This window comes from Xiphophorus maculatus, chromosome 11 (assembly GCF_002775205.1).
Source record: "Xiphophorus maculatus strain JP 163 A chromosome 11, X_maculatus-5.0-male, whole genome shotgun sequence".
NCBI classification, from domain to species: domain Eukaryota; kingdom Metazoa; phylum Chordata; class Actinopteri; order Cyprinodontiformes; family Poeciliidae; genus Xiphophorus; species Xiphophorus maculatus.
In genome coordinates this window covers 21811900-21830670 of record NC_036453.1, presented here as the reverse complement: position 1 = coordinate 21830670, position 18771 = coordinate 21811900, and the positions used below count along the sequence as shown (strand labels likewise).

Below are 18771 nucleotides of genomic sequence, written 5' to 3'. Positions count from 1 at the left end.
TCCACATATGACCATATAGATAAAAACATGTCAATGATGAAGGCCAAGGCTGTTGTATCCTGTGCAATGATGTGCAAAACTTTTAAGCCTGTCATAAATCTTTAAGCTCCACGATAAACAATATTCAGCTACATTTAAGAGAAGCATGCGCGTATAAAATGTCCAGTACAGACATGAAAGTAATATCATCCAGTCGCTCCATAGCCTCTAAAGACAGACAGGGTAGAAAAATGTCTTTAGGACTCTTGTGCAACAAGGATTAGTTTGGCACTTAATCTAGTATCAACTCAACAATTAATGAGTGCCAAATTATAGTGCAATCACAGCTCAAACTTGTTAAGTTGGGGCACTCTCAAGTTATCTGGAAATTATAGAAATGTTTTGCAAAGCAGCAGTCCTCAAGATCTGGAGATTTTTTTTTTACACACCTGCTTTAGAATGATCAAGAAATAAACATTTTCTGTAAAAAACAACAGATAAAAGAATGAGTTCACTCCAATAAAAACAAGAAATGGGATGTATTCAAACAACCAGTTCACAATGAAGAGCAGAAGAGAAAGTGAAACATTAATGTATTACAGTGACTAAAATGGCAGCTTAAAACAGACTGACAGATGTGTTTATGTCACATATAAGAATTAGCCTTTTTGCAAGCTAGCCCTTGTATTTGTTGTTGATGTATGTAACTGATCTCTCTTGTAAATGAGACAATCAGTCTCGAGATTTTCTTGTTAAACAAAGGATTAATAATTCTAATAATAATAATAATCATCATCATCACCATTTAGTTCCACATGATCATAGCAGCACTAGTCGCTACTATTTTAACAACAGCCAAGATTATAGCTTTAATATTAGCAGCTGAGAAAATGGAGAAACAATTTAGCTTGTTTATAAGGAATATGCAGATTTATTTTAGGCTGGTTAGACACAATAATATAATCTCTTTGGAATGACTAGTCTCAATCTGCCCAGACACAACCTCATACTTGAACCATTGAACCAGAATGTTATTTTTGGTGAATTCACACAGTTTTCACGCTGCTTTAGCCAAATGGTAACGCTACAGGTGACCATTGACTTCGATTCCACAGGTGGTCAGCCCAATCTGTGTGATGTTAGAAAGTTGTGATTTCTGGAGCACAACTGTTTGTGATTTGCTACAAGATTGTAAACTGATCTCCCATTTAAGAAAGGGAGACAAACATTTGTGCCGCCATCTATACATAATCAAATTCTTGTAAATAAATCCAAAATTCTGGACTTTGCATGTAACCTGATGTGTAGTTTCTCCCTCTGCAGATATCTTTTGTAAAACAGTCAAGGATTGTAAAGGACCTAATTTAGGACTCGAGGTTATGGGGCCAACAGCATCTGGACTGCGATCAGTTTCTTTATTAAAATAGGTAAAGGAATAAAGGCAGCTAACCTGAGAATAGCAGTCTGGTTTGGGGATCTGTGGTTATGGGCAATTGGCTTGGGAGCGATGTTATCTGATCTAAGTCCAGCTTTTTTATTAAAAAGAGTCATTGACTGTAAGGCATCTTATTTGATATTAGCAATATGGTTTTGAAACCAGATGTTATAGGCAATAGGCTGCGAGGCTGCAGTTTCTGGTCTACAACCAGCGTCTTTATTGTTTTTGATACTGTAATACTAAAAGGTCCACAGTAGAGGCAATATCCTTTTAAAATGTTGTAAAAAAAAAAAAATCAAACTGAATTGTTTTTTTTTTTCTCGATTCTAATCTGGTGTAGTTGGTGTTTGGCAGAACTAAATCTTTGCTTTTTTTTGCATGAGGCTTTCCTTTTTAACATTTCAAACTCTTGCTAGACATTTTTATATTTCTTGTGAAATGGAATATTACCCTCAGCTTTGGCTGGATTTTTTCTTCAGTTATATAAAATTTTTTTAGATGCTTTGGATGAATTTTATGAGACACCAGACCCATAAGCTTGTTTTATTAAGAACTTTAAAATTCATACAACATCCTTTACATCATGTACATGAAAGAAAACTCTGCTTGACATACTCACATTATGCTCACCACAGAAGAATGATTTGTCTCCATAATGACAATATTTAATAATATTTATCGAATAAATTATATGTATATCCCCACCATCTCTAAGTTTGAGCCAGTTTTATTTCTGCAAGCCATAACTGAAAACCCATATGTTATGAAGAAACTTTAAAAATTGGTTGTACATTCAAATGTATCAGTGACTAAAGCAAGTGGAAAATCAAACTCCCTGTCTAGAGAAATTTAGTTACAGTAATCGAAGAATAGGATCTATAACTGAAAAATCCCTGCCGGAACCAGCTGATCTGGATCTAGAACAGAATCTGCCTGGCTCTAGAGCAGAAACTACTGGGAAAAAAACAAGAAAACATCCAGTTTACTATCTGGAATTGAGAGGGGGACACCGAAGGTCTGGATCATGAATTCTGTGCCACAGAGTATACATCTCTCCTGACAGCATTCTGTGCACAAGAAGCATTTCTTTAAAGAAACAAGGATCAAGCTCATCAACATTCTTGCCAGGAACATGCAGTCCAGCTGTTCTCACGCCAAGATGATGCTCCGGTTTTAACCCTGCCTGAGCCAGACACATCCCCATGTAAACGTCGTCAATCGGAAGAATGGGGATGGAGTGTGAATTGGCGTAAATGACCGAAGCTGTGTAGCCAGACAAAAGGAATCCCCCACCACCACAGTAAGCAGGGTATAACTTGGACTCATAGAGCTGCTCTGGAACATAGTATTTACTCTGTGGAGAACGGATGGGTCCCACGTTGTAGATCAGATGGCCTGCAAACAGGTGCTTCCTTCCACCTTTGCGTTCAAAGTTTTGGAGATACAGAACCATGTTGTCTGTGTTGGCAAAGACATCATCGTCACCGTTGAACAGGAAGTTGGCACGTGGGCAGTTTCTCTCCATCCACTCCAAAAAGAGCATTTGTTTCAACGTGAGGTTGTAAAACGTGTCCTTGAAATCCCACTGGATTATGTCGTTGTACTTGCTTTGCTCCAGCTTGAGGAGTTGGTTTAGTCTCTTCGTCTCATGACCCGTGCCCATCGTTCCTGAGATGAAGATCCTTCGGATCCACACGCCGTTAGACAGTCTCTCCTTGGCCCAAGTCTTGCGCAGCACTTCTCTGCGGTCATAGTTCACGGCAGAACTTTTGATGACCAGTAGAAGGAAGACGTCAGATGATGCATTGGTTCCACCACACTTGTTGGGGATGTCAAGCAGCATGGGAAAATGTCGGCAGTGACGGTAGTAGAGGAGGTCTTTAATGTTAGTAGGAAGTGAGATGAAGTTCGGGAGCTGTTCAACAGATATATTTCTTTCACATTTTGGTGAGGGGTCAATTTTGGGGGATTCTCTGACTGAGGACAGCATGTGATGCTCATAGTTTCCGATATCAATTTGAAATTTGTGGTCTGAGGTGGAGAAATGATCAGAATAGTAAAACAAAGTGACCAGTAGAAAAGTTCCCACCATCACAGAGGTTACTTCAAAGACTCCTCTCTGAAATAGTCTTTTACAAAACCTGCAATGCCAAAAAAAAGATATCTCATTAATAATAGTGCTGAACTGGCAATTGTCAACGTATTTCTTACACTGGCTCTCAAAAATATGCACACTCCTAACAAATGTGTAGGTTTTAGAGATTTAAAAACCCATTCTAAATCTTCTCCAAAACTGAGCATTTGAAATAAACTTAGATTATTTAAGTAGAAAAAAAGTCTCACTGAACTCTTGGGTTCTTACTTTCAGCTATGAATAAAACATCAGCAAGATTATTGGACCTTCCCTACCACCTATCGCCCTTTTCTGTCGCCCAATAGATGAACCTCATCGAACACAATAAGTCATGAAATTTTGGGTGTTTTGTTTTCATTTTGATTTTTATAGTTGTCAAACATATTTACTTTCTTTCAGTTTAATTGCAAATGATAACTGTCACAAAAGTTGGGAAAGGATTTACCATTGTAGAGTCAGTGTAGTTAATCATACAAACAGACACAGCAGTTTTGTCCTCCTACAAATTAAGACTTGCATTAACATTAATTTAAAAAAGACTAAGAAAAAAGATTGATCAAAAGTTAAATTTGGCATCATACGACTTAAATTTTAAAAAGTCTGAGGGAACCCTTTGATTCTTACGTTCAATTGTAAATAAAATGTCAGTCGAAGTTTAGGATAATTAAGCTAAAACAACCCCCAAAAAGTTTCAGATGTAGAAAATGTGCATAAAAGTTCTTTAATTTTTTAAGTTGTGTTGTGGTAACACAACATTCATCTGGTTATCTTTATTTTTAAAAAAATTCCTCTCTCCCACAGTTTCTGCGAAAGAAAATCCTTTACAGAAACTTACGCAAAATATTTGTCAAACTGCCAAAACATAGAGACACTAGTCAACGTTTCTTGAAAGATAAAGGGGAAGAAGACTTTTATCTGTTCTCTGTATCAAGCTTTTTGACTTTTAAAAACTTGCACAAAAAATAAAAAAATAATTAATCTACTGGAACATTTGTAGTTGTCTAAAATGCAAAAGCAATGTTTAAAAACTACATTGAAAAATGTCTCATGGGGAAGACATTTCTAAAAGAAACTAAATTTCCTCTTCTTTTTTTAGCAATCAAAGACATTTTTAAAATTCTCCTTTGCTCTTGATCCCACACATAACAGAAAATAATATGTAAGTATTACCATGAATCCCCAATGGTAAGTAATTTTTTTGGAAAAAAAAAACTTATTAGGGCTACCCTATATTCAAATTACTTTCATAATCAGAACAGTATGATAAAAATATAATTAGAGATTTTAATAATTTAAATGCCACAGCTCTTGTTGATCTTTTCTTTTCATATGAAGTCAAAATAATTATTAACAAATCAGACATACATTGGTAAATACATGAAGAAAATTTAAAAATATAATATGAAATAAATCAGGAATAATTACCCGAGCATTTTGGTAGAACTGTAAGTCATTCAGTAGGTCTCAGTCAGATAACAGGCAATGCAAGTGCAGGTTATGCAGGAAACAAGTGTGGTGTTTGATTTGATACGCCTTCCCTTTATCCAGGGTAACGGAGAGGCTTGGCATGTTACACAAACACACAAATCTGTGAAACTGCTGGAAGAAGGACAAAATTATTTCTTAACTTTTTATTGTTTGTTGCTGTCATTAAAGAAATGGAAGAGTTAAACATTTTGTTTTGGAAAGCAGCTGCCTGACAAGAGAAGTCCTGAGCTCAGGTAGTCCAATTAAATATTTTATATTTATGAAAAGCTCAAAAGCTTTTCATAAATCAGATTTAATCCTGGAAAAAAAAAGTATCAACGTAAACATACTGTAGTACTTGTATGTTTCTGCTTATGCCAGCACTATTTTCCATGCTTGCTAGGTCGATCTGAGTTTAGGTGCGTTACTGTGCATTTATCTCGTTAACGGAACTCTGCATGCAGTGGGTGGGTGTTCCAGGGGAATGTTTTGGGGGTGGGACTGTTTTTTTCTGTTGGATGCTCGCTGACTCTGGTGTGGACGTATAAAGTTCGTCTGCATCGGCGTTAGAGCACCGAGACCACCCAGCTGTACTCCTGTTCGGTTATCTTCATTAAAGAAGGAATAACATTATTCCCTCCTGGAGTGGTTATTATCCTGCACCCTTACAATCCATCCGCGGGCCCGTTAACAACTGGTGTCAGAAGTGGGATTTTCCGGACTGGATTCAAGACACGGAGGGACGTCTTAGGTGTTTTTTTTTGGATGAATCGCTCCAGTAAAAGTAAGGCTGAAGAAAATAAAAAAAATAATAATAATAATAGCGGCCTCACTGCGAAAAACAGTAGCTGGACGTGCTGAAGCCTAAAACAAAGCAGTGCAAGTGACTATTAAAGAGAGAGAGAAAAGCAGCGCAAGTGACTATTAAAGAGAGAGAGAGAGAAAAAAGCAGCGCAAGTGACTATTAAAGAGAGAGAGAGTGAGAGAATAAAAAAGCAGCGCAAGTGACCATTAAAGAAAAAATAAATAAATAATGGATGAAAAGGAGGAACTACTGGGAGCTACCGCAACGCCATCAGACCAACCTCCACCATGGCTGCAAATGTTGTTGGACCATCAGTCAAAACAGTTAAAGCAGCTGCTAACACCAGTGCTACAGCATGTTACAGCAGAGCAAAGAGAGACATCTAGAGCAGTGCAATCAACAACAAGCAGCCAAATCCCGAACCCTGGGGCTGCCCTTCCTCCCCTAATGTTACAGGAAACCCCAGAAGCACCCAGTGTTCAACAACACACACCGTTTACTGCAGAATTGGAAGTAATTCGGTAAAGGTCGCATAATGCAGGCCCATTCAACACTTCAGCCATCCATGATTCAACTGTTAGGCGTAGAGTAGGAGACATACATCAGCGCTCATCTGCGGCACATCCTATTTCACAGGATGCACATGGAGGATTTGGCCAGACTGAGAGTCGGCATGAGGTGATAAGGCAACCCCTACATGAAGCAGCCAAAGTTAAGCTGGCAACATATGACGGCAGAGAAGACTGGGACTCATTTTTGCTTCCCTTTGAACGTCAGGCTCGTAAATGTGCTTAAGTAGATAAGCTTCATGAATGTCTCCGTGGAATTGCAATACGTTATGTCTGCTCCTTACCTGAACACATCCGTGAAGACTACACTCTCCTCAAAGAGCAGCTTACTCAAAGATTTGGAGTAAAAGACCCCCCCGCCACTGTTCGCAGGAAGTTGGGAGAGCTGCATCAGTGCAAAGAATCACCAGCAGAGTTTGCAGAGGAAGTGTGACGCCTGGTGAGTTTGGCATATCCAGGAACAGATTTATTACTCCAGGATCAGCTGGCAACTGATGTCTTCCTGAAAGGCCTAAGGAACCAAAAAGTAGCTTATGAAGTAATGAATCGTGACCCTCCATCATTGGCCGAGGCACAAAAGCTCGCTGAGGCCCACGAACACAATTTTAAAGCAACTCTGGGTCGTGAGGCTGAGATGAGAGCGGGGAGGGCCCGGCGTATTTCCTGGGCTGATGAGGGCGAAAATGTTCCTGATGACTTTTGCCCTGCCTCCAGAGCCCAAAGTATGTAACAGAAGATCAGTTTAAAATGCTTATGGACAAAGTGGAGCAGCTAAATTTAAAGTTAGAACGCCTTCAGACCGTGTCGGCTGATTGTGGAGCTGCTGCGTCAGTCTATGCCAGCAGAAAACAAGAACAAGAAAGTGACCAGATGGCATCGCGGCAGCTACCTGCTCAAAATTCCCGAGCCCGGTCACCAAGCCCAAGCCAAATGAACAAGCCCATCTGTTTTCGTTGTGGTGAAGCTGGGCATATGATGAGGGAGTGTTCAAGATCACCGAGTCCAATTTGGCGCAGAAACAATCCCAGGGATTCTGCCTCTGAATCTCACAGGGGCGTCGAAAGTAAGGAGGCTCAGCACTTCGCACCACAACTCGGACGTACAACTAAAAAGGGTCCTAGCTTACATGTTGAAATGACTGTCATTGGCCTACCTGTTAAAGCGGTTGTTGACACTGGCGCAGAAGCCACAGTAATTTCAGAAGAAGTTTATAACATGCTGCCACAGGAAGCGAAGAAGCCGCTCAAGAAAACGTCTCTCCGTAATGCGGGAGTGGGAAGCAATATGCCTGAGTTGGAGGTGACATTAGGAATCGGGAAACACAAGTTCAACTGGATGGTCTTTGTTGGGCAGATTCACGATGCCCTGCTCCTAGGCCTTGATGCAATGCAGGCAGCCAAGATGACCGTCTTTGCTGGTCGCCAAGTATTTGTGGGTAAAGAGCCACTCCCAGCTTCTGTCATTGGAGGAAGTGAGGGTGACTACTCTGTGGCCCGTGTGCTCCTGGAGGACAATGTCACACTACCACCAGAAAGTGAATGCATTGTCTGGGGAAAAGTTGATAAACCCAAACCTGGGCTTCCAGCTGTCCTGGAACTACTTAACATAACAGAAGCTGTCTCATCAGGAAGTGTTGCCATTTACATGGACCCCAGAGTTCCAGTTCGACTTTGTAATTTCTCAAATACCAATGCATCATTGCCCTGTGGAGTGTGTGTGGGCATTCTAGTTGAAACCTTCCCGGATGACCCCCTTATAATGCTGGATTTGGATGATAAACAACTACCAACCATGGCCGTGGAAGAGAACAGCCACACAGATAGCCCAAAGGTTGGAAGAGTTGAGAAAAATGCTCTAGATCTACCAGAACACCTTCAAGCCCTCTATACAACATCCAGTGAGGCGCTCAGTGAAGATCAGCAGGTGAGACTAATTGAGCTGCTCTTAAAGTACCAGTCTCTCTTTGCAGCCAATGATACAGATCTTGGCCAGCTCTCTGCTGTTACTCACAAGATAAACACTGGAGATGCAAGACCTGTACGGCAGCCAGTCAGACGGACACCATTGGGCTTTCAAGGTGAAGATGAAAGGCATCTCAAGGACATGTTAGAAGCTGGAGTAGTGGTACCATCATCTTCTGAGTGGGCTTCGCCAGTGGTACTCGTTCGTAAAAAAGATGGGGGGGTGCGCTGGTGTGTGGACTATCGACGCCTAAGTGACCTCACTCTGAAGGATGCTTATCCACTGCCGAAGATGGAGGAGTGTCTTGATGTGCTGGGAGAGGCTACCATCTTCTCTACCCTCGATCTTCAGTGTGGGTACTGGCAGATCTCTGTAGACCCAAATGATCGCTGTAAAACAGCATTTATCACCTGCTATGGCCTCTATGAATATACCAGGATGCCCTTTGGCCTACGTAACGCACCTGGCACCTTTCAGAGAGCTATGGAGCTTGTTTTGCGAGGGTTTCAGTGGAAGATCCTCCTTATCTACTTGGACAGCATTATTGTACTGGGCAGAGGTGTAGAACAAAACCTGCAACATTTGGCTGTTGTTTTTGACTGCCTTCATAGCTACGGTCTAAAGTTGAAGCCAAAAAAATGTCAACTGCTATGAGACAAAGTTCTCTTTCTTGGACATGTGGTCAGTGGAGAGGGAATAAGTCCCAACCCAGAGCTAATTAAGGATGTACAGGAGTGGCAGCCTCTCACTAACACACAGCAGCTGCAAGCTTTTCTAGGACTATGCAACTATTACCGCCGGTTTGTATCTGGTTTTGCAGAACTTGCTGCCCCTCTTAACAGTCTCCTGAAGAAAAAAACTGAGCTCCAGTGGGGTGAGACTCAACAAGAAGCCTTCCTGCAACTTAAACAGGGACTGACTGTCGCACCTGTCCTGGCTTACCCAGCAGCTGAAGGTGACTACATCCTGGACACTGATGCTTCCAGTTATAGCATTGGTGCAGTGTTGTCACAGGTCCAGTGGGGGGAGGAAAGAGTCATCTCATATGCGAGCAACCACCTCAGTCCTACACAGCAGAGATATTGTGTAACCAGAAGAGAGCTGTTGGCAATCGTAAAATATACAAGACAGTTCCGCCACTTTCTCCTGGGCAGAAAGTTCCTTCTTCGAACAGACCATGGAAGCCTAGCTTGGCTCTTTCGCTTCAAACACCCTGAAGGCCAACTGGCTCGATGGCTTGAAGAACTAAGTCAGTATGACTTTGACATCGAACACCGCTCTGGTCTGCAACACTCAAATGCTGATGCACTCTCAAGACAGGCTACAGAAGGGTCAACAAACTGTGACTGTTATCAAGCAGGCAAGGATGTAACAGAGCTTCCCTGTAGAGGATGTTCTCACTGTCAAAGACTGCACAAACAGTGGGCCAGATTTGAAGAAGATGTTGATGATGTTGTCCCACTCGTCATAAGGCATGTGACAGGGGAAGAAGTTGGAAACAGCACACAGGAGCAGCACCAAGCCGAAGCTGAGACTCAAATTCCCCAAATAAATTGGATGCAAACTGTTAGCAGCCAGCAGCTTTCAGTAGCACAGAAAGAGGACACTGTACTTTCCATCCTACATAGCTGGAAGGAAGCAGGGAGTCTTCCAACAAAGGATGAAGTTGCAATTGAGAGTCCAGCAGTTAGAAAATACTGGCTCTGCTGGCTACAGATAGAACTCTATCAAGGGGTTCTATATTATCGCTGGGAAAACGTGGATAGCTTAAAACCTTCCCTCCTGCTGTTGGTCCCTGCTTCATTTCAAATGGAGGTTATGCAGGCCTGCCATGACCCACCACTTTCAGGGCATCTAGGTGAAACAAAGACCCTCCAACGTCTTAGGCAGAACTTCCATTGGTATGGCATGGGAAGTGACCTCCACAAATACATCCAACAATGTCCCCAGTGCAAAGGTCTGAAGTCAAGCAGTCCCTCGAAGAGAGCTAAACTTCAAAGTTACCAGGCAGGAGCACCAATGGACCGGTTGCACCTTGACATATTGGGCCCCTTTCCCATCTCAAGCTCTGGAAACAAGTATATTCTTGTCATCATGGATCAGTTTACAAGGTGGGTTGAGGCTTTTCCAGTTCCAGATCAAGGAGCAGAAACAACTGCCAGAATGTTAGTCAATAACTTCCTAGCTCGTTTTGGAGCCCCATTAGAGCTCCATACGGACCAAGGTCGCAACTTCGAAAGTGTGCTTTTCAAAAGTATTTGTCAACTTTTTCAGATCTCCAAGACTAGAACCACTCCGTACCATCCTGCTTCAAACGGGCAAGTGGAACGATTTAACCGCACCCTTCTGCAGATGATCCGCTGCTATGTAGACCAAAATCAGAAAAACTGGGACGAGCATTTGCCTCTTCTAACAGCTGCATATCGCAGTGCACAGAACTCCAGCACCGGATTCTCGCCAAATATGCTGATGCTGGGGAGAGAAGTTCATCAGCCACAAGACCTCTGGCTTGGTCTTGCAGAACAAACGTGGAGTGAAAAGGACCCCCTGGAGTACGCTCATGACCTTGAAAAGACCCTTGGCGAGGTTCATGACATGGCACGGCAGCATCTACGTGGAGCTCAGCTCAGACAGAAGAGGACCCATGACCTGCGTGCCAAAGAATGCAGTTATAACATAGGGGATCTGGTCTATGCAAAGGACAATACGAGGAAGCTGGGCTTTAGTCCCAAATTGCAGCCCCCCTGGAAAGGCCCATGTATTATTAAAGCCCAGCTTGGACCTGTACTATATGAGATCTTAACACAACGTGACAAAAAGGTCATGCACCATGATCAGTTGAAGCCTTACACAAGCGATGTCATACCAGCATGGGTCAGATGACAAAGACATGTGGTCCTCCCTCAGTGCCAAGATGTAGTCCCATTACCAAACACATGACCACTTCCCCTACACCAGCAGCAGATGAGCCTGGAAGTGACAGCGAAAAGAAAGCTCTGGTTGGGTCTCCAAAACTGCTAAGGAAAAAGGGCAAGCGTCAGGTTACAGCCCGTAGAAGAAGGTTGGCTGTGCAACATCGGCAGCAAGATGAACCACATACCTCTGGATCTGAAGGAAACAAACAAGAACCCTGTATTCAAAAGACTCTTAGGGGCCGAGAAATACGGGCCCCCTCCCGCTATCAAAATGACTGGACTGAATAATTATCCTGCAGTAAGAGATGAGTTATGTTGAAGTTCCAATGTTTGCACTAGTAATGTTGCAAATGTGCATCTTGTTGTAAACTTAGCATGCCATAGTAGTTTGATGTTCTTTGAAAAGGGGGGTAGTGTAGTACTTGTATGTTTCTGCTTATGCCAGCACTATTTTCCATGCTTGCTAGGTCGATCTGAGTTTAGATGCGTTACTGTGCATTTATCTCTGTTTTTTTCTGTTGGATGCTCGCTGACTCTGGTGTGGACGTATAAAGTTCGTCTGCATCGGCATTAGAGCACCTAGACCACCCAGCTGTACTCCTGTTCGGTTATCTTCATTAAAGAAGGAATAACATTATTCCCTCCTGGAGTGGTTATTATCCTGCACCTTTACAATCCATCCGCGGGCCCTGTTAACAATACTGTTAGAGGCTGGAGTTTTGTAGAGAGCTGTTTTGTCCACCAGGGGGAGCCACAAGGAGGCTTCTGGAGGAGGATGGTCACCGCGCACCTGTGCGTTATCAGCCTCATCAACACCAGCATAAGAGGAGCGGGTGGCCAGTTCGCCCGCGCCGGAGTGTTATACCTGTTTTGGTACCCTGAGCCCCTCTGAGCGTAATTCTCTGAGAATTAATTCGTGTACTCTGCTAATCTGAGCCTTTTTCCTCTGACCTTCTCTCAGGATTCCTCCCGTGGAACCGTCCCTCGGTCGACTACGGTCCGACTCCCTGCCTGCCCTCCGACGTGCCTCCCTTCGACTACTCCCCGCCATCGGAACCCCTCTCTTGTGCAAGAACCCGGACTCCAGCCTCTCTACGACCTACCTCCCTGGCGAATCCTCTTCATCTCTCCCAGTAAGCCCGCTCCATTCCTCCTTCCCCATAATTACTACTACCCACTTACCTGTCATCTCTCCAGTCTTCAGATCACTGACGCCCCGGATCCAGTGGGGGCTCGAACTTACTCACATTTCTCACTGTTGATCTGTTCATCAATAAATTTTATTTATCTGATTCCTTCATCTCCTGTTCGTGTTCTGCATGTGGGAATAGCGTCCAACATGACACATACAGTAATAATTTATACTGAAAGAGTAACTTCACATTATTTGAAAGTCAGTTGGATAATTCCTTCTTTTTTTCAGAAAACCCATACATAAAAAGTGAAATGTATGAAGTCAGAAGTATAATAATAGAAAATAAATTCAGAATCTTACCCTTGAACAAATCCTTCTGTCATGTCAGGCGGTTCTTTTCCAGGTTTTCCCACTGGAAACTTCTGGGTTTAAACAAAACAATTGAAAAATTATCATTCATATCTGTATTGTTTTTACATGTTCATTGCTTTGCGCTTCATAAATTACACATTAAATGTTATAATTAGTTTGAGTAAGATATGAAAACATTAAATTTCCTTTCTGGACATTTAGTTGCTCTCGTAATCCTTCATGTGTGATTTACTAAGTCATCTCTTTTAATAAGAATCCCCTTCCCAACTTGCTGATCCAGTTTTAAACAGTCTTCTTTCTTTGTGCAAAGAAAACTGCCAGGTGAATGGCTTTTTCTCTTAAGCTGATTTCCTGGAGTGATGCACCTTCCAGTGTTGTAGCTACATGCCTCGCGCAGGTTTTCTATGCCTTACTCCCTCACACAAAGTCATGAACTCAATCTTGAACCTGGTAAAGGTATACGCTAAGCGAAGAATCAGGAATTTGCTTTCTGTTTACCATGGTTTTCTTGCTGCCAAAGTCATAAAATGTACAGAGAAGGGTATAGATTTCAAATTATGCTTGAATGTTAATAATTCTCACATACCTGAGTGTTCCTCTGTGATTAACTGTAAACCTGTTTACACTCCTCCAGAGGCACCGCTGCTGGAATCATGAGTATAATTATGCTTTTATTCATGATGAAGAGATGAACAAACAGTTTATTACCTGATGGATCACACATTTGCCTGACATTTGTTTATATAGACCCAGACGACATGCACACACGTAGAGAACATAGAAACTCTCACAAAAAAGGCTCAGTGGCACATTTAAACTGACCGTTTCACCAAATACAGTGTGGTTCCAAGTCATTCTCAACAAGAACTTAAATACAGTAAAGCCAGGTTAAAATCAATTAATTAACCTTCATAGTTCCCCAGCTAAAACTTTTTTAATCGTATTTTACAGCCCCACCACAAACTACGCACCAATAATTTGTCATATTTCGGATGAAATAAAGTTTATAAATATAAATGTAGGTCAGAACGTCATTCACAAGTTATCATATCAATTACATCACCTATCATTTAGCGTTTGTAACCTACTTTAAATCAGTTTTTGTCACGTAGCGTGGATTAACAGCTGAACCAAAATACAGGCAGCAGCTGGGGAGGATCACAGTGGAATTTTAATATTGAAATAAGAGAACGTACAACAGTAGCACATGGAAAACAGGACAGGACATGAGAGATGTTGGATGGAGGTGAGGAACTCAGGTGATTGGGAACAGCTGTGGAAGCGAGCTGGCAAGCTGAGGAGAGGGTGGGCGAAGGAACACCACCGATCTACTGCAACTAAATCCAAATACATAAGAGCAGATATCAGGAATAAATGAAGAAAGTAAACGCAAACAAATAACCTATGTCACAACAGAGAGACATGAACTGAATATGAGACCAGATGAACAAAATCAAAGAAAAGAAAAAAAAACTGGGAAAATAATCAAAACACAAACCCAATGCAAAAAACCAAACAACCAAGGGAAATAAAATTATTTATTTTATAATTACATTTGTCTTGATAGTCTTTAATGTCATCAATACAGGTGTGTGTCATTTGAAATGTTCACCGAACATTCCCTGGATGTTTATGACGACGCATGGGGGAGGTTTTCTGAATGTTCAATACGAACTGGGAAGCCACTGCAAAGAAGAGTATGAAGGAGTGTCAGACTTTTGGCTAAAGTGAATTAAAATGAAAATCATCTAGAATTTTTAATGAAAATAGTGTTTGTGGTGTCACCAAAATAAAGTTACAGCCTGTGTTTCTGTTCCTCAGTCCACAAAAGTCCAGAGTTCACAGACGACTCCATGATAAGACATCGACAGAAGATCACACTGTCGTTGGCCAAAAGGACACGAGCTGAAAACCTCTGAAAATTAGACAAGCCTGACAAAAGCTGGCTTGTCTGCACACCTTGCAGGATAGCCTAGCAACAGCCTGTTGACAGTCGGTGCATGCAGGTGGCATTAAAGCAAAGTAATGTGAAATGAACGGCCTTTGTTAACTCTCCCAGGTTGTTCAGCAGGTTTGAGGAGAAACTTTGAAAGCCATTTTCTCAAAATAAAAGGAAAAAAAATGGATTGGATAGTGCCAACATTCAAACAGCCATGTCTTCTTCACTTCTTGTTTAGAATCTGTAAATAACTCAAAACACTCCTGAGTAGACATCTACTTATTTGGGTGTGGCCAGTCACATACGTATATATTTCAGCAATCAGAAAGCAACCAGCTACACTGCTGGTCATTATAAAAACAGATCAGGAATATCACATGACATACAATTCATTCTTCACATCCTCGCGCTATATATAGCGCTATATGTGGTATTTCTGGTAATTCATCTAATTAAGCAAATTTTTAAAACTCCTTCTTTTTGATTTGCTTCTTGAAATGCAGAATACATTTCTGCATTTCAAACTGCAGGCCACCAAACCGACTGCAGGCCACCAAACCGAACTTTAACAGCCCACCAGTAAATAAAAGATCTTTTTACATTTGTTTAAAGAAAAATATAGGATGTAATCTTGTAGGTCTAACAAGATACAGCAAGTGCAGTATTTGTGCGAGTTTCAAAACCCCATTTGGTTGAAATTTTATTGGTAATTATGACTGAATAAATAATTTGAAGGGCTGAGTCATTTTACCGTATTGACTGCAATCTGTTTCATTTGTGTAGTGTAGAAATTAGACAAAAAACAAAAACAAAAAAGGAAGTAATTTTCATTGACCAATTTTCAGGATTCAGTCTTCTTTGGTACACACCTTTCAGAGAATCTGATAAGCCACAAATAATGTTCAGCTGTCCCAGCAGTGTTTAGAAATACTAGAACTGTGAAGCCTTCCATCCATGGATAGGTAACAGCCACCTGCGGAGAGGTATCTGTTCTGGTTTGGTCTGGTCTGGTCAAACCAGACAGAACAGGAACTTTTGCACCAAATTTCCACAAAGTACACATTTGTCTAGAAAGACTGGTTTGTTAGGGGAATGCGCAATTGAACTTTGATGCGAACCAAGAAAGTGAACTCTGGTGCGCCTAACAACCTACTTCTCTGGTTGAAGTGAATTCTAGAGCGGATCGAATGCACATGTAGATGCAAGCGGACACGAGACTGCCCCAAAAGTGGGAAGCGAATGATAGCACAGGGCATTCTGGGTAAATACAACCTAAACAAACGTGAGCGTCTAGGGAGAAGTAGTTTGTGATCTTATACCAAAGACAAAAGAGAAATCTGACTCTACTTCATTATTATTAATATTCCACGAGGAAGGAAGTGGCCCACAGCGCCACCACAGGCAAGGAGGTGAACAGGTTCCTCAATTATTTTAGATCGTTTGAGACAGTGCAGTGTGAAAGTGAACCGCAGCAGCTGAAAATGTAACAAAAGTTGCGGTTTTGGTCCCCAGTCAAACCGAGTCTACCGGACTATGAGGTGTGAAAACACGCTGCCTTTAGCCTTGAAAGTGACAGTGATCATGCTTAAGATACTCTAGATCAGGGGTCTCAGACTCCAGTCCTCGAGGGCCAATGTCCTGCAGTTTTTAGATGTGCCACAGGTACAAAAACGCTGGAATGAAATGGCTTAATTACCTCCTCCTTGTGTAGATCAGTTCTCCAGAGCCTTTCTAATGACCTAATTATTCTATTCAGGTGTGGTGCAGCAGAGGCACATCTAAAAGTTGCAGGACACCGGCCCTCGAGGACTGGAATTTGAGACCCCTGCTCTAGATATTTATGGGTGTTACATGGGTTTCACGTTTTATGACATAATGAGTTTGGGGATGTCGATATAGTCTGAAATTGATTATGTACCTTTTTCAGCCCTTCATTATCTGAATTGAAAACAACAGAAGACTATAAAACAACCTTATTAACATGCAGGGAACTTCTAAATTGCTTTGATGGGATTTTCATGTATAAAGGTCAGAATTTTAAGCAAGCAGATGATCACCTGTTACTTACGGACACAATATTTTCTCCATGTTCCTCTATTTTTGAAAATGACACAACGAATCAGAAATAATGTCCTGTAAAGCTTAGTGCCAAAGAAAATAAGGCTGCCTGCTGTAGGCTCTGCCTCATCCCCCGTAGGGGTGCAACGTGACCCCTGTCAGTGTGAATGCTGCACTCTCAATGTCACTCTGACTTCTGCTTGGAGGAGTCTGGCATCTTTCTGGAGAAGATTGTTGAGCGAGGTAGAAATATGGTTGAACAAGGATTATCTGTTCCCTGCTTGCTCTGAAAAAGTCAAGCAAATTAAAAACACCACATCAGACCTCATATAATTACTTCTTCACTGACTAACTGGATGTCATTAATATTTTCAGCACCTGATATTTAATAGTGAAAGAGGATCACCAGACATGTTTAAAATGTGAAGCTAGAGCAAAGAGAAGGAGGTTGCTATTAAAACTTAATCAAAGTTGTTTGACTATTCACACCCTGCAAAGGTTTTTGCACCTTTTGAACTTTTTCACATTGTGCCACAAACTTCAGGGCGTTTTCTTCAAACCATTTTTGCTCTGCTATTATGCACTACATTGTGTGACACAACATGAAACAATACATACTTAGAAAGTGGAAGGAAAATCTCCTATTGTCTTCAAAACTTTTTAGAAGTAGAAGTATGGTTGGCATTTGTTTTCAGCCAATGTGAGTCAATTTTTAGAACTACAGCTCTACATCAGTCTTTTGGTGTGTGTCTCCACCAGGATTGCATGTCTAGATATGGAAATTTCTGCAGATTTCTTTTGACAACACAGCTCATGCTCAGTTAGCTTGGATCCATTTCAGATGTAGACCTAGGTCATTGAGCTGCTATTTTGACACATTAATATGTTTCAATCTTCATGGATTCTTTCAACCTTTTGCAGCATGTTTAAGGTTTCTGTCCTGCTGTCCTGTTTTCATGTGTCCTCTGGACTCTACATAGATCCAACAAAAGTTTTGTCCCTACCAATCTTTCCTTAAAACTTCATTGGCGGAGCCAGAGGCAAAATAATCCAAGCTGGGAATTTGATAGCATCCCAGGCCATCAGGAGTGAATTAATCCAAACCACCAAGACTGATTTAAATTTATTCAAGGTTGTGACAAACTGTTATGCACTTTACCATCAACAGCCGATGTAAATATAGTGTCACTTAGACTATGTCCTGTTTGCACCCATACCAAGTGCTTGGACGCTTAAAATATTGTTTTGTTGGCAGAGAAAGCGAGGGCTGTGACCAGAGAGCTGAGAACAAAAGATTGAAACACTGAACACAAACATGCACAACTGTGAAGTGTTTGATAAAATGTGTCAAAACCATCCTGTTTTGAATTCATCTGCCATTTCAGGACATTTATGGACAAGAAACATGTTGATATAAGTATTTGTAGTCATCTAGTTGGCCATATTTCAGTATGCACTGTCATCGACACGCAGGTATTTTGAGTGATGTTCCTGCGACACATCATTCAAATCTGCAGGCACGCGCTATTCAGCATAACACCTGTGCACAACCTGTTGTGTCTCTCTGCACTGCTGTGACAGACAGCCTCCCAAAATGAAAGGAGAGTCTCTGTCTTTTCCCCTTGCTGTCACAACTGCAGTCTGTGGGAGTTTTAGCCAGGGAGATACCAGAGTGAGCCCCACAAATAGTATAGATTTTTTTATTTTTTTTTTTTTATTAAGTGTGACCCTAACCAAATCTTTGTTCCCGCCCCTGATCAGCTGTGCTGCGCACAACTTTGAGATTCAGTAAAATCTGTTGAGGGTTTAAATAAAACCACATGTACTTTAAATAAAATAATATACTTTTTATTAAGGTCAGACCTGTGACCTCATGAATCTGAGGACCATATGGGCTTTCATGAGGAGGCAAGTTTTGGCAACTGCATGATCACTGCTTTACAAGAAAAAAAAAAAAAAACTGGTTTTAAATGATTACTTTTGGTGGTTGTTTACTGA

The 18771-nt window shown here is 41.5% G+C and overlaps 1 protein-coding gene across 1 annotated transcript; it reads right to left on the bottom strand.

Moving 5' to 3' along the window:
* Positions 1 to 2382: 2382 nt before the first annotated feature.
* On the bottom strand, positions 2383 to 5023 carry LOC102222047 (N-acetyllactosaminide beta-1,3-N-acetylglucosaminyltransferase 3-like). Its single transcript, XM_023342732.1, has 2 exons — positions 4977 to 5023; positions 2383 to 3558 (listed from the first exon to the last, which is right to left on the bottom strand). Exons 1-2 carry the CDS (start codon positions 5003 to 5005, stop codon positions 2403 to 2405), a joined length of 1185 nt encoding a protein of 394 aa, XP_023198500.1. The 5' UTR covers positions 5006 to 5023; the 3' UTR covers positions 2383 to 2402.
* Positions 5024 to 18771: the final 13748 nt, after the last annotated feature.

What these genes read in the sequence shown, in the direction of transcription:
- LOC102222047 (XM_023342732.1), bottom strand. Translation starts at nt 5,005, where the DNA reads ATGACTTACAGTTCTACCAAAATGCTCGG. An exon ending in AGTTCTACCAAAATGCTCGG is followed by an intron (nt 3,559 to 4,976) that starts GTAATTATTCCT and finishes TTGGCATTGCAG; the next exon opens with GTTTTGTAAAAGACTATTTC.